The following is a 15,943-nucleotide window of genomic DNA, read 5'->3' as shown; positions in this document are numbered from 1 at the left end:
TGATTACCAAATTTTGGGTAAGTTCTCTTCTGAATCACTTGTCTTCAGTTTCGTTCATAGTTTATCATTGAATCACTCAACTCATGCCTTGTTTGCTTCTGGTTTATGCATGATTGCAGCAACTCTATAGAGTTCTTGACGAGCACAAGGCCAGAGCCGACGTGGTCTTGCTTGCAGCTGCGAAGAAGAAAGCTCGTCAGTTGCAGTACGAGGTGCGCTGGGTTGCCGTCTCGCAGTACTACCACTACTACCTGCACCAAAAGATGACCAAAACTCAAGCGCAGAAGCTACGACTTACCTTGAGCAAGGAGCAGTTCATGATGGTAACTATTACTAACTTTTCATTGTTTCAAGCAGTCAACTATATGTTTCGTGCTCACATGTCATGCTTCCAAAATTTGCATAGGTTGTTCCTCGTTGGTGCTATGGAAGGCATGACGGATGGGCGAGTTTGGTGGATAGGTGGCTCGGCGCCGATGCAGAGTTTGCTGCCAAGAGCATCAAGGCCCGGGCTAACCGTGGAGACGACGGGACACACGGGCAAGGAAACAGGAACCACTGGGGCTTCAAGGCCATGAAGGTATATCTATGTGCATGATGCATTTTTGTTCTTCTTTACGTCATGTTCTTATGTATGGCTGACTTCTATTTGACGTTGTAGGAGGACAAGTTGAAGAGGCCGCTCTCAGACATGGAGTCGTGGAAGCTGGCCCGCGAGCGGAGTCATCGCAAGGAGGGCGAGAGCCAGTACTACGGCAAGACCGAGGAGCACCTGGGGTCTTACATTCATCACTATCAGGAGTTGCATCCGGATGTTCCTGTTGCTGAGGTCGCCCAGTCTCAGATCGACGACACGGCGGTGGTGGCCATCCAGGGGAAGAAGAATGGCCGGTATCCGTGTTTCGATGGCTTGATCACTCCTTCGATCTCGTACACACAGCTTCGGGCTACCAACCCGAGCCAGTTAGAGAGTACGGGGCGTTCACAGACTCCCTTAGCCCGCCAGCATGCTGTAAGTACTTCCTCTTTATCTTTTTCTATCTTGCATTCTCAGTTTGTTTTCAGCATTGCTCACTTAGAAACAACCTACATTATGTAGGCATATAAGGAGTTTGTCGAGCATAGGAATCTCGAGGTGCGGGAGTACTTGAAACGAGTGAAGGCAAACGATGATTACAGCCGTCAGATGATGACGGTTAGTTTTGCCCTCTTAAAACCAAGCTAAATTTTTGCACTTTCATTCCTTCTGATCTTCTAGTTTGCTTGTTTAACTAACATTCAGGCTATGTTGGCGTCTTAGACTAACCGCACGGATCCACCACAAATGGGACCCCCACCACCACCTGCAGGAGAACCTCCACACGTGCCCATGTTTGATGAATGGGTGGCACTAGGCAGTGATGGTCCGGTTAGTACATTTGCCTAACTACTAGCAAACTAGTTCTCGTTCATGAAACACTATCATATCATATTTACCGTTAGAATCTTTTCTGAAACATGTAGGGGACCGGTGGCTCGACTCCTGCTCCGTCGACCCCAGTCACTCCGATCTGGCAGAGTGGTGGTGGTCGCGATGGCGGTTTTGGCGGAGGTGGTGGTGGTGGTTTTGGCGGAGGTGGTGGTTTTGGCGGAGGTGGTGGTGGTTATGGCGGAGGTGGTGGTTTTGGCGGAGGTGCTCTTGCTTGATGATACTGTGCATGTGGCCCTCGTGCCATGCCTTTCATATTCCTACTTTTATCATGTTTCATGTCTTGCACTACTTTTATGTTCATGAACTTCCGTCGGTGATGATCTTTAGATCATGTGATGAACTTGAGTATGTTTAGATGATCATGGTGAACTTGAGTATGTTTAGATGAACTTGAGTATGTTTACATGATGAATTGTCATATTTCTGCATAATTTCATATTGTTCTGTTTTGAAATGCTGTCAAATGAATTGGAAAAGAGAAAACAGGGAAAATAAAAAAAAACTATGCCTACGGCAAAGCCGTCGGCATATATACGCCCAGGAGTTACCAGGGCTTGCCACGTGGCACATCTATGCCTACAGCAAAGCCGTAGGCATATATGAAAATCTATGCCGACGGCTTTGCCGTAGGCACAGCCCTGCTGCCAGGAGAAACCAGGAGCTGCCACGTGGCAGAGATATGCCGACGGCAAAGCCGTCGGCATAGATTCATCTATGCCTACGGCTTTGCTGTAGGCATAGCCCTGCGACGTGGCATTGCGTGATTCGTCAGCGCTTTTGCCACGTGGCAGAGATATGCCGACGGCAAAGCCGTCGGCATAGATTCATCTATGCCTACGGCTTTGCTGTAGGCATAGCCCTGCGACGTGGCATTGCGTGATTCGTCAGCGCTTTTGTCCGTTGCCGTCAGACGAAAAACACTGCCGACGACTATACTATGCCGACGGCTGAGGCCGTCGGCATAGGCCCCTATGCCGACGGCTATACTATGCCGACGGTCTGACAAGACTACGCTGACGACATCTACGCCGACGGGGCTATGCCGACGGTAGCCGTAGGCATAGATCTATGCCGACGGCCTAGGGGCCTATGCCGACGGCCCGTGGCCGTAGGCATAGCCCGCGAGTCCGGTAGTGATATCAGTTGGCTGCTACGTTTCCCAAACTCAAGAAGTTGGATTTTCATGGAATGGAGGAATGGAAGGAGTGGGTTTGGGAGACGGAAGTGAAAGCTATGCCCTTATTGGAGGAACTTTGTATCAATTGTTGCAAACTGGGACGTATGCCTCCAGGACTTATGTCTCATGCAATGGCTTTGAAGAAGCTAGTAATATGGCACGTCCAGGGTCTCCACTCTCTAGAGAACTTTGTTTCTGTAGTTGAGCTCGACTTGGGAAACATACCCGAACTGGCCATGATATCCAATCTTCAAAAGTTACAAAATCTTGAAATCAGTTACTGCCCGAAGCTCAAGACACTGAAAGAGATGGATGCCCTCAGGCGGCTCCAGCTGACAGTTCCTTTCTGGGAAAATCAACTTCCATTCTACCTGCAGACTGTAAGGCCTTGTCATTTGCTGCTGACATGTAACCTAGCAGTACTCACTTCCATGGCTGAGGGTGAATCTAGCTCCGAATGGGACAAGTTCAGTCATATCAAGCAAGTCGAGGCTTATGCAGAGGATGGAGGAGATGAGAAGAAATGGCACGTGCTCTACACATCTGAGTCCTCCAACATACAAACAAATATTCAACAGGTAATACTTTGGTCTCTCTATCTCTTTCAATCTAGCTAATAATGTTGTCTGTTCCATGCATATCTATTTTCATAAGTATGAATATATCTCCCACTGTTTTGTTTTGCTTGCCAGGATCGATTGGTGGAAGAAGAGGACTAGGCTGCAACTCCAGCAGAATGAGGAAGGGTATATCATTTTAGGTGAAAGGACATATGTTTATTTTTAGATGCAAGGATTGAAGGATATATGTACGTCTGCTGTTACAACTTCTACTAGTTTTTGAGTATTCTAACCTAATAATACCATGACCATGGGAATCTCATGCTTACTTGATGATCGAATCCATGCAGGGATACGGGGAAGGCATCAGCATAATGACATATACACTTACCTGGAGAGATTCCGACATCGTACTAATTTCTTGCGAAGTGCGACATATACACTTGTGAATCTAGAGATGAACTTTTTGGCGGACTATCTAGCTGGTGAAGAAACATGGTGACCTTGGCAAGGCTGTCCTTTGTTTAGTGCAAGCAACTAACGGAGTTTATGCTACTCTGCTTTGCTCTGCTCTCTGAAAGCAGCGCAGGCGTTTAGGTCCTCTCAAGCAGCTGCGTTTTTCTTTTTGTTTTTTCGCGGGTGTGTTGCGTTAGTTCTCTGGAAAACTATGTTTATTTTTGATAGATCAATCAATAGTACACTGGTATTTCAGCTTAGATTTGTACTGGAACAACACAAATGACTGTCAGAAAGTGGAGTCTATTCATGCTTCCGGCTGCTGAATTGTAACTGTATGTCATAGGAATTCAGAATCAGAGTGATGTATACTGGGACCAAACAAAGGTTGGTGAGATCCTGGTCCATGAAGATCACGATGATGACCTGCTATCTGTAGTTTCTTCAATCAGTGCAATCGCATTAAGTTCTTCCGGGGCTCTGTCTATGCTCTGGGGCTCTGTCTATGCTCTGGACGGAAGCAACTAACTTTGGTTACAAGTTATGTCCCTGGAACACTAAATACTGTTAGAACAAACCCAATCAAAATGTACTAATGCTATGCACCTGTGAGCCAATCAAACGGATGTATATCAAAGAGAGGCATAATATAATGTTGCCTTGCTCCATCTAAATGTCTGCCTATAAAAATGGAGCACTACTGTATCCACACCACCAGCCAGCCAACTAAACGTGAACTGTAATTTCATCTTGTTACCAGCCCCACCGACTGCTAGCTGGGCGGATGGCGACTCCCTGGGCGTCTCCCCGGGCGACGTCCCAGGCGAGGGTGAAGGCCATCACCGCGGCGCGTCGCCCCGCACCTGCCGACCGGGCAGGCGTCGGCGGCCGTTTCTGGGTTCTTCTAGATTCGGACAACGAGGATGCCGACGGCGACAGAGAAGATCCAGGGGATTCACCGACGTCGCCAACTCCATCGGATTTGATTTTGGATTTGTTTCACGCAGGTTATGACGAGCATGATGTGGCCACAACCGTAGACTCGGTATTGCCGGTGGAGGATCCGGCGCGGATCGGGCTACATTCGGAGGAGAGGAAGGAGATGGTGCGCCGTGTCGTTCACCGGAGAACGGCGGCGACGGCAGTCAGGCCCTGGAAGGGCCCTATACCTAAGGTACAACTTCCAAACCTTACGCTTTTCGACTTGATTCATCTGGATTCGTGGAATGTGGTGAAGAAGAAGAGGCCGGTGCGCCGGTTGAGGGCCGGATCGTCGCCGGCGGCGGCGGCTGATGTGCCTTCGTCGGTCGGGATCAGCGCCGCTCGTACAGCTCGTTTGAACCACCTGCTGGGCCGAGGTGGGCCGGCTGTGTTGGCTTCGCACGAGCGCCTATGTGGGCCGGTAAACGCTGGGTATGAGGCCCAAGCGATACCGGGCGCCACATGTATTGACGGGGCAGCCACATGCACGGACGAGATCGTGAACTGCCGTTCGAACGTCCTCGTGCTGCGCCCTAGGGTTCGCCGGATTGGGACGCCCGTGTTTCCTCCGTGAGGCTCCGGCTGAGCTCGTCGGATCCTTCCCCTTAGCGCGATGACGGGCAGAGGGGCGGGAGGGCCGCCGGCGCCGGCGCCGAAACCCCAGAACAGGGCTGGAGTAGCCGTGCCGCCTCCGCCGGGGGGTATTGGACGGGGAGCTGCTGCTGGGCCTGGTGCGGCAGGTGCCGTTGTTGGAGCCGGGCGGGACGCCGTTGTCTCGGCCATGGGGCATCCAGGCGGCAACCTTGGGCCAAGGCCGCCCGTGCATATGGCTGCCAGACCGCCCGCGCGGCAGTCGGGAAGAGATGCCCAGGCCAGGGGCGTCGTTGCAGCCGGAGCTGGCCGTGGCGCTGCCGCGGCGCACCGACCGACGGGGCCTATTCCTACACACTAGTAGAAAACATGGCTATGGTCCAGGCCGGCTCAGCCCATTAGTCCCGGTTCAGTGTAGAACCGGGACGAATGTAGGCATTGGTCCCGGTTCGTGAGCCCAGGGGGCCGGCCGGGCCACGTGGGCCATTGGTCCCGGTTCGTCTGGACCTTTTGGTCCCGGTTGGTGGGACGAACCGGGACCAATGGGCCTCGCTCCTGGCCCACCACCATTGGTCCCGGTTGGTGTCCTGAACAGGGACCAAAGGCTCCCCTTTAGTCCCGGTTCTTGCCACAAACCGGGACCAATGAGGTGCCTATATATACCCTCACCCGCGAGCAGAGCACTCCAGTGCTCTGTTTTTCTCTGGCCGGCGAGGGGAGGGGTTTGTGGTGCTCTAGCTCACCTCCTATGCACATGAGGTGTTCGATGGAATGCCCGAGCCACACTACTTAAACTTTCTCCTCTCGAAGCTCGACCTCCAAGCTCCATTTTTCTCGAGATTTGTCTAGATTTAGCGGTCCGTCACGCCCCGTCCCCGTCTTCACCGCCGTCGTTCACCCACGCTGATCTCATCACCGACACCACCGTGGTGAGCCTCTTGTTCTTATCTTCTTTCTGAAAGGAAAAATATTCTTACTTGTCTGTTTAGATAGATACTTGTATCATTTTCTTACATTTATTATTGCATCTTATATAGTGCGATTGTTTTGGTATCCGCCCCCGTCGGCCCTCGTCCTGTCTATGATTCGGATTTGGTATGTATATTATCTTCAGAACTATTGGTTCATTTATTGTTTATGAAAATTATGCCGACCAACGTGACATAGATTTTATTTATCTAGGATGTATGTGAATCGGAAATGCCAACCGACCCTATTGTCGAGAGGTTAAATTTAGTTGAAGAAGAAAACAATTTGTTGAAGGAAAAAATAAAAAAAATTGAGGAGGAGAAGATGATATTGGAGTTGCATGTTGCGGATGTCGTCGATGATCACAAGATCAAGATGGATGCAATGCGCTTGAAGATTAGAAAGATTAGAAAATATGCCATTCATACCGAGGCTTGGTATCATTATGCCGTTGGATCAATTGTTACCTTGGTTGCGATTATGATCGCATTTGTTTTCGCATTGAAATGTTTTACATAGTTTCAATGTATGGTTTAATTAATTAGATGCTCTGGAGAGCTATATGTTGTTAGATGAGAACTATGTATGCACTTTGGTTTTAATGTGATGATGAACTTCTATTAATTTGGACACTTAATTATATATAATGCACGCAGATGAACCGGCAATGGATGTACGGTGACAGACACACCCGCGAGTACATTAAGGGCGTGCATGAGTTTCTCGATGCGGCTGAGGCAAACAAGCAGAATGGTTTTATGTGTTGTCCATGCACTGAATGTGGGAATACGAGGTCTTACTCTAACCGGAAAATCCTTCACTCCCACCTGCTTTACAAGGGTTTCATGCCACACTATAATGTTTGGACGAGGCACGGAGAAATAGGGGTTATGATGGAAGACGGCGAAGAAGAAGAGTACGATGACAACTATGTGCCCCCTGAATACGGTGATGCTGCAACGGGGGGAGCTGGTGAAGATCAAGAGGAACCAGACGATGTGCCCAATGATGCTGCCACGGGTGAAGCTGCTGAAGATCAAGAGGAACCAGACGATGTGCCCGATGATGATGATCTCCGCCGGGTCATTGTCGATGCAAGGACGCAATGCATTAGTCAAAAGGAGAAGCTGAAGTTCGATCGCATGTTAGAGGATCACAAAAAAGGGTTATACCCCAATTGCGAAGATGGCAACACAAAGCTCGGTACCGTACTGGAATTGCTGCAGTGGAAGGCAGAGAATGCTATGGCTGACAAAGGATTTGAGAAGCTACTGAAAATATTGAAGAAGAAGCTTCCAAAGGATAACGAATTGCCCGATAGTACATACGCAGCAAAGAAGGTCGTATGCCCTCTAGGATTGGAGGTGGAGAAGATACATGCATGCCCTAATGACTGCATCCTCTACCGCGGTGCATACAAGGATCTGAACGCATGCCCGGTATGCGGTCGTTGCGGTATAAGATCAGACGAGATGACCCTGGTGATGTTGACGACGAGCCCCCCAGGAAAGAGGGTTCCTGCGAGGGTGATGTGGTATGCTCCTATAATACCATGGTTGAAACGTCTGTTCAGAAACGAAGAGCATGCCAAGTTGATGCGATGGCACAGTGAGAACCGAAAGAAAGATGGGAAGTTGAGAGCACCCGCTGACGGGTCGCAGTGGAGAAAAATCGAGAGAAAGTACTGGGATGAGTTTGCAAAGGACCCAAGGAATGTATGGTTTGCTTTAAGCGCGGATGGCATTAATCCTTTCGGGGAGCAGAGCAGCAATCACAGCACCTGGCCCGTGACTCTATGTATGTATAACCTTCCTCCTTGGATGTGCATGAAGCGGAAGTTCATTATGATGCCAGTTCTCATCCAAGGCCCTAAGCAACCCGGCAACGAAATTGATGTCTACCTAAGGCCATTAGTTGAAGAACTTTTACAGCTGTGGAATGGAAACGGTGTACGTACATGGGATGAGCACAGACAGGAGGAATTTAACCTTAAGGCGTTGCTGTTCGTGACCATCAACGATTGGCCCGCTCTCAGTAACCTTTCAGGACAGACAAACAAAGGATACCACGCATGCACACACTGTTTAGATGACACTGAAAGTATATACCTAGAAAAATGCAGGAAGAATGTGTACCTGGGCCATCGTCGATTTCTTACGACCAACCATCAATGTCGAAAGAAAGGCAAGCATTTCAAAGGCGATGCAGATGACCGGAAGAAGCCCGCCATGCGTACCGGTGATTCAACGTGCTTGCTATGGTCAATGATTTACACTACGTAATCTTTGGAAAGGGTCCCGGTGGACTAGCTGTTCTGAATGACGCTGAGGGACACGCACCCATGTGGAAGAAGAAATCTATATTTTGGGACCTACCCTACTGGAAAGACCTAGAGGTCCGCTCCTCAATCGACGTGATGCACGTGACGAAGAACCTTTGCGTGAACCTGCTAGGCTTCTTGGGCGTGTATGGGAAGACAAAAGATACACCTGAGGCACGAGAGGACCTGCAACGTTTGCACGAAAAAGACGGCATGCCTCCGAAGCAGTATAAAGGTCCTGCCAGCTACGCTCTTAAGAAAGAAGAGAAAGAAATCTTCTTTGAATGCCTGCTCAGTATGAAGGTCACGACTGGCTTCTCGTCGAATATAAAGGGAATAATAAATATGCCAGAGAAAAAGTTTCAGAACCTAAAGTCTCATGAATGCCACATGATTATGACACAACTGCTTCCGGTTGCATTGAGGGGGCTTCTACCGGAAAACTTTCGATTAGCCATTGTGAAGCTATGTGCATTCCTCAATGGAATCTCTCAGAAGGTGATCGATCCAGAAATCGTACCAAGGCTAAGGAGTGATGTGGCGCAATGTCTTGTCAGTTTCGAGCTGGTGTTCCCACCATCCTTCTTCAATATCATGACGCACGTCCTAGTTCATCTAGTCGACGAGATTGTCACCCTGGGGCCCGTATTTCTACACAATATGTTCCCTTTTGAGAGGTTCATGGGAGTCCTAAAGAAATATGTCCGTAACCGCGCTAGGCCAGAAGGAAGCATCTCCATGGGCCATCAAACAGAGGATGTTATCGGGTTTTGTGTTGACTTCATTCCTGGCCTTAACAAGATAGGTCTCCCTAAATCGCGGTATGAGGGGAGACTGACTGGAAAAGGCACTCTGGGAAGAGACTCAATAATATGCAGGGACGGATATTCTTGGTCTCAAGCACACTACACAGTTCTACAGAACTCTACCTTGGTGACCCCGTATGTCGATGAACACAAGAACAGTCTACGCTCCAAACACCCGGAGCAGTGCGACGACTGGATTACATGTGAACACATCAGGACTTTCAGCAGTTGGTTGGAAACATGTCTCAGAGGTGACAACACTGTTTGTGATGAGTTGTACTTGTTGTCCAGGGGACCATCTTTGACTGTATTGACTTACAAAGGATACGAGATAAATGGGAATACATTTTACACGATCGCCCAAGATCAAAAGAGCACCAACCAAAACAGAGGTGTCCGCTTTGATGCAGCAACCGAGAGCGGAAAGGACACATATTATGGTTACATAGTGGACATATGGGAACTTGACTACGGACCTGATTTTAAGGTCCCTTTGTTTAAGTGCAAATGGGTCAATCTGTTAGGCGGCGGGGTACAGGTAGACCCACAGTACGGAATGACAACAGTGGATCTGAAAAATCTTGGGTACACTGACGAACCGTCCGTCCTAGCCAATGATGTGGCACAGGTTATCTATGTGAAGGACATGTCTACCAAACCGAGAAAAAGAAAAGATAAGGAAGCGAATACATCATACGATGAGCCAAAGCGCCACATAGTTCTTTCAGGAAAAAGGGACATCCTGGGAGTGGAGGGCAAGACAGACATGTCTGAAGATTATGAAAAGTTCCATGAAATTCCTCCCTTCAATGTCAAGGCTGACCCAAGCATCCTGATAAACAATGAAGATTATCCATGGTTACGGCGCAATAAGCAAATGACACAAGCGAAGAAAAAGTGAAGACTTTCTCCTGCAATAAGCAAATGCTATGTGGGTGAAATTATGATACCATCCCAACTTTCAACTTTTTCAGAGTTCATTTGAAATGCTTTCATGTCTTATGGTTCGAAACTTTGATACTTCGAAAGTGATTGTTCATTTTGTACACGAAGTGCATCACGTTTTTGTCGTAACCCTCTCTACTTTTTGGAACATGCTATGTGGGTGAAAAGATGAGACCATGCCAACTTTCAACCTTTTCAAAGTTCATTTTGAAATGCTTTCCAATTTCAGAGTCATTTAGCTCAAAGAATGAATTAATAGCAAACAGAATGAACTACAAAACTTTTATGAAAATAAAAACAATCAATTAAAATATTATGTTATGATCAACTAAAATAAAACTATAATATTCTTCAATAGCAAAAAGAATATAATTTGTGTGACCTAAAATCAAACTATAAGTATTTAATTGTAAGTATAAATAAAAAATAAATAGCAAAGAAGAAAAAAATTCTAATTTTATAGTAAAGTTATTCATAAACTAGTGATTCACACAAATTTTCAAAAATTCAAATTTAAACTATTTAAAATTTAAAACTAATGGCACTAACAGAAAGTTTATAATTTTTGTGACCTAAAAGCAAAAAGAAATCACTAAAAAACTGTAAGTATTTAGTTTTAAGTAGAAATAAAAAAATAAAAAACCAAAAAATATAGAAATAAAAAAGAAAAAACCAAAAAAAATGCCACCTACTGGGCCTCCACGACCTGAATACGACTAGAAACCCTACATGGGCCAAGATTCAGGCCCGCAGAAGGCCGAATAGGCCCACAGGCAAAGCAGTGTCAAATTAGGCCCATAGGCCTGCTGTTCAGAGGAGTTCGAGAGGGATGAGGCAGCAGAGCTTATAAACTGGTGTTGGGCGCTGTCAACTAGCGATGTGGGACTAAACTTATGGGCGCGGGGCAGCACAAGGGTATTGGTCCCGGTTGGTGGCTCCAACCAGGACTAAAGGTGGCATTGGTCCCGGTTGGTGGCACCAGCCGTGACCATTGCCCCCCTTTAGTCCCGGTTGGTGCCACCAACCGGGACCAATGGGCTTCGCTTACCGCCCTTTGGGCTGCTGAAAATCGGCCTTTGGTCCCGGTTCGTGGCACCAACCGGGACTAAAGGAGGGCATTGGTCCCGGTTTGTGCCACGAACCGGGACCAAAGCCTTTTCTATATAAGCAAAGACTTAGCATTTTTTCAGATTTCATCGCCAGTTCCCCGCCCCGACAACGCCGCCAGGCTGCCCGAGCTTGCCCCGACAACGCCGTCAGGCTGCCCGTGCTCGCCGTCGCCCCGCGCCCCTGCCCCGTGCTCGCCGTCGCCGTCGCCCCGCGCCCCTGCCCCGTGCTCGCCGTCGCCCTGCCCCTGCCCCGTCCCGCCCCCGCGCGCCGGCGCCCTCGCCGCCCCTGCTGTCGCCTCGAGCTCCCCTACTACGGGCTCGCCGTCGCCGCCCCGTGCTCGCCGTCGCCCAGCCCCAGCCCCGTCCCGCCCCCGCGCGCCGGCGCCCTCGCCTGCCCCCGCGCTGTGAGCCGCCGCCCGGCTCTGTTTTTTTATTTTTATTACTTTAATTTTTTTGTTCATATGTGATGTATATGTGTATGTGGCTATAATATATATGTGTATGTGAACAATGCAAAAGATTGTTTTATAGAAAAAATAGGATTTTTTTTTCTGTTCATAGATTTTTTTGGTGATATTAATTATTGTAAATATGCAAATGTTTGTATATTCATATGAACAATGAATTAGGCAATACTACTTCTTGTATTTTTAAGAAGGAAGAAGAAGAAAAAGAATGAGAGGAAAAAGGAAATAAGAAGAGGAAGAAAGGAGAAGAAGAGGGGAGAAGAAGAAGAGGAGAAATAAATAAGAAGAAGAAAAAAGAAGAAAAAGAAGAGGAGAAGAAGAAAGGAATAGAGGAGAAGAAGAGAAAAATAGAATATATATTCTATTTTCTCTTTTCTCCTCTATTCCTTTCTTCTTCTCCTCTTTTTTTTCTTCTTTTTTTTCTTCGACACGTGGGGGGGGTCGAGAACGCCGGACATTCATGAGAGAGGCGAGGAAGAAGGGGAAGAAGAGGGAGAAGAAGAGGAGAGGAAGAAGAGGAAGTCTTCTCCTCTATTCTTTCTTCTATTCTTTTTTCTTCTTCTTCTTCCTCTTTATTTTATCGGGAACGAGGGTCGTCGAGAGGTCGAGGAGCGGTAGAGGAGAAACCCTAAATACAAAGTATCGTCGGTGTTAGATACATGTACCGTCGGTGTCGGACACTACACCCACATCCCACAAGTGGCGCGGGCTTCGACGCCCACGTCACTTGTGGGACGTGGATGTAGTGTCCGACACCGAAGGCCACATGTATCTCACACCCACGATACTTGCTAGCTATTTAGGGTTTCCTCTACCGAAAAGAAGAGGAGAAATAAATAAGAAGAAGAAAAAAGAAGAAAAAGAAGAGGAGAAATAAATTCCTTTCTTCTTCTCCTCTTTTTTTTCTTCTTTTCTTCTTCTTCTTCTTCTTCTTCTTCTTATTAGCCGGAAGTAGAGAGAGGTTTCCTAGTGTCAAAGTATTGAAGAAATCCATGCCTTCATCATTAGCCGGAAGTAACCAGGGCATGTTGGTACGAAGTTCTGCAAAGTTATTCTGGAATGGAGTCCCGGATAGAATAATCCGCTTTTTGGTACGAATTCAGCAAAGGCCTTCCAAATAGCGATATTCGGAAGGCTCTTGCTGAACTTTGTACCAAAAAGCGAATTATCCTATCTGGGACTCCGTTCCAGAACAACTTTGAAGAGCTTCGTACCATCATGCACATGTTACTTTCGCCTAATGATGAAAACAAGGTTTTGTTGAATCCTTTGACACTAGGCAACCTCTCGACCCCTCGGCGATCCTCTCGAACATGAGAGGAAGAAGAGGGTCGTCTAGGGGTTGAGGGTTCCAGGGTCGTCGAGGGTTCGAGGGGTCGAGGATCGCCGAGGGGTCGAGAGAGGTTTCCTAGTGTCAAAGTATTGAAGAAATCCATGCCTTCATCATTAGCCGGAAGTAACCAGGGCATGTTGGTACGAAGTTCTGCAAAGTTATTCTGGAATGGAGTCCCGGATAGAATAATCCGCTTTTTGGTACGAATTCAGCAAAGGCCTTCCAAATAGCGATATTCGGAAGGCTCTTGCTGAACTTTGTACCAAAAAGCGAATTATCCTATCTGGGACTCCGTTCCAGAACAACTTTGAAGAGCTTCGTACCATCATACACATGTTACTTTCGCCTAATGATGAAGACATGGTTTTGTTGAATCCTTTGACACTAGGCAACCTCCCGACCCCTCGGCGATCCTCTCGAACATGATGTAGTGTCGTCGTTGTTGATATATACCCCCTCCCGATAGCTTACTATGATTAGGTAGCTAGTTCTACGTTTGGCACTAATATATCCATCTGTCATGTTTGAATAATAATTGCCATGTTGTAAATATTTGTAGAAACTATGGACACCGCCCTAGACGAAGCAACAAAAGAAGCGTTGTTGAGGGACATAATCGCAGAAGGAAGTGATGCCATCTCGTTGTTTCTCAACGAAACCGATGGTCTAGAAGGAGAGGGTGAACAAGCTGGCTACGGTGACCTAATGCCGGTGCAAGAAGAAGAACATGAGGATGGCTCCGGTGACCCAATGCCGGTACAAGGAGACCGTGATGACGGCTCCGGTGACCGAACCGAGTCCGGCCAGGTATATATATTAGTTAAGCCTATGCTGACTAGCTGATTGATGCATTCATTGTTTTGGTATGTACACATATTAATTAAGTCTTTGTTCTTTTTTCTAGCCCTCCGAATCGAGCACAACTTCGGTAAAGAGACGAGGCCCGAAGAAAAAGTTGAGCTCGGATGAAAAGTTTGAGATCATAGCAATCACGCCCGACGGCCAACCTATTGAACCCCTCCGGACAAAGAGCGCATTTGTTGCTCAGTGCAGGGTTCTAGTTAGGGACAAGATCCCGATAAGCATCCAGCAATGGTTTAAGCCAGCTACAGAAGACCCTGAGGTGTCTTACGTCAATGATATGCAGAAAAATGATCTTTGGACTGAGCTGAAGTCAAATTTCACCCTAGCGCCTAAGGAAAATCCAGAGAACCCAGTTAAAGAGAAATTAATCAAGTCTTTTGCTCTGAAGAGGATGGCAGAACTATTCAGGAGGTGGAAGAAAGAGCTGAATAAGTTTGTCGAAAATAATGAGACACCAGAATTCAAGGGCAGATATGAGAAGATCAGAGATCACTGGCCCGCATTTGTGGCCCACAAGACATCAGAAAAGAGTAAGAAGATGTCAGCGACAAACAAGAAAAATGCTGCGAAGAAGAAGCTTCACCATCGCACGGGGTCAGGTGGCTACCTCGTAGCCCGGCCTAAGTGGTCCAAGAGTGAGAATGATCTGGTTCATAAAGGGATCGAACCAGAGACAAAGAACTGGCCAGACCGTTGCCGGACTTGGTTCTTCGGGGCTGGCGGAACCCTGGACCCTGAAACAGGGAAGTGCATTTGGACGAACGATCAAATGGACATACCAGTCAGTAAGCTTAAGCAGTATATCGAAGCAGCGCAGGAAGGGACGTTCTTTCCAGACAAAGAGAACGAGGAGCTCACAATGGCCCTCGGGAATCCTGAGCACCCTGGACGGACACGAGGCACGCCAGGCTCCATTCCGTGGAAGGTTGGGTTTCCGGACGCAGGCGGTTACAAATCCCATGAGAGGAGGAAAAAAGTGCAGCAGACCCAAATGCAGGCGCTGCAAGCAAGGGTGGACGCGATAGAGGAACGAGAAGCAAATCGCAGCAAACGTACTGCCGAAGCCTCCCCCGAAGCTACCCCGCCATCTCAGCGCAGAAGCAGCGTGGCTTCCACCGAGCTGCTTCAGCCAGAGCATGCCTTGACGGCTCCTGCCAGCTATCCCGTGGATGCTATCACGGAGTCTCAAAATTGCCACCTTATGACGCAATGGATGAATTTGAAGGTCAAGGCGGCTGTTGGCTCTGTTTATCCTACTGAACCCGGCGCAACTTTTCACTGCCGGCCGATTCCAGAAGGATATGCTAGGGTGATGGTGGATGAGATAACGGAGGGATTTGAGGACCTCCAGCATGACCACCCTACCGGTGAAGGGGAGACTCGGCTGGGGTCTGCTTTGAAGACTCCATGCCTATGGCGGAAGGAGCTCATCAACCTTCCGAACTGGACGCCTCCGCCTCCTCCTCCTCCTCCGGCGAGTCAGGGCACTCCGCCTCCACCGCCTCCTCCTCCTCCGGCGAGTGACGATCAGGGCCCTCGGCCGGCTCCTTCTCCGGCGCACGGCGGCACTCCGCCTCCTTCTCCGCCTGCGCCGACGCGCCCGAGCAGCCAGCCTCCTCCTTCTCCGCCTTGTCAGCAAGGGCGGAAGAGACCCGCCGCCGCTCCAGCTGCTCCGGCGCGTCGTAGTCCTTCTCCTCCGCCGCTTAAGCAAGTAAAGAAGACAACCGCTACGTCTGCTCGGTCGGCGTCTAGCAGTACAACCAGAGGCGGGAGGACATACAGATTCGGTCCTTCTCTGAAGACTCCAGAGAAGTTACCATACGAGAGGACCCAGGAGGAGAACGCCGAGATCGCGCGAGAAGAAGTGAAGAAATTCTTTGAAGGGGTGAAAGCA

The 15,943-nt window shown here is 48.4% G+C and overlaps 1 protein-coding gene and 1 long non-coding RNA gene across 3 annotated transcripts; both read left to right on the top strand.

Moving 5' to 3' along the window:
• Positions 1-547: 547 nt before the first annotated feature.
• LOC125553286 lies at positions 548-2,474 on the top strand. The gene is made up of 5 exons (XM_048717105.1): positions 548-580; positions 662-1,012; positions 1,100-1,195; positions 1,301-1,408; positions 2,382-2,474. Exons 1-5 carry the CDS (start codon positions 575-577, stop codon positions 2,472-2,474), a joined length of 654 nt encoding a protein of 217 aa, XP_048573062.1. The 5' UTR covers positions 548-574.
• A 315-nt stretch (positions 2,475-2,789) lies between these two features.
• Positions 2,790-3,792, top strand: LOC125550089. Of its 2 annotated transcripts, XR_007301530.1 has the most exons (4): positions 2,790-3,226; positions 3,341-3,408; positions 3,450-3,456; positions 3,559-3,792. It is a non-coding gene; the product is annotated as an uncharacterized LOC125550089 (long non-coding RNA). The 2 variants fall into 2 exon arrangements; XR_007301531.1 differs by lacking the exon at positions 2,790-3,226 and having other exon boundaries at positions 3,327-3,408.
• The last annotated feature ends 12,151 nt before the right edge of the window (positions 3,793-15,943 follow it).

Source organism: Triticum urartu, chromosome 4 (assembly GCF_003073215.2).
Source record: "Triticum urartu cultivar G1812 chromosome 4, Tu2.1, whole genome shotgun sequence".
Lineage (NCBI taxonomy): Eukaryota > Viridiplantae > Streptophyta > Magnoliopsida > Poales > Poaceae > Triticum > Triticum urartu.
The sequence above is the reverse complement of the archived record's forward strand: the minus strand, read 5'-3'. Positions and strand labels throughout refer to the sequence as shown.

Coding starts and splice junctions, on each gene's coding strand:
- LOC125553286 (XM_048717105.1), top strand. Junction 1,196..1,300: donor ACAGCCGTCAGATGATGACG/GTTAGTTTTGCC, acceptor TTGGCGTCTTAG/ACTAACCGCACGGATCCACC. Junction 1,409..2,381: donor CACTAGGCAGTGATGGTCCG/GTTAGTACATTT, acceptor CGTTGCCGTCAG/ACGAAAAACACTGCCGACGA.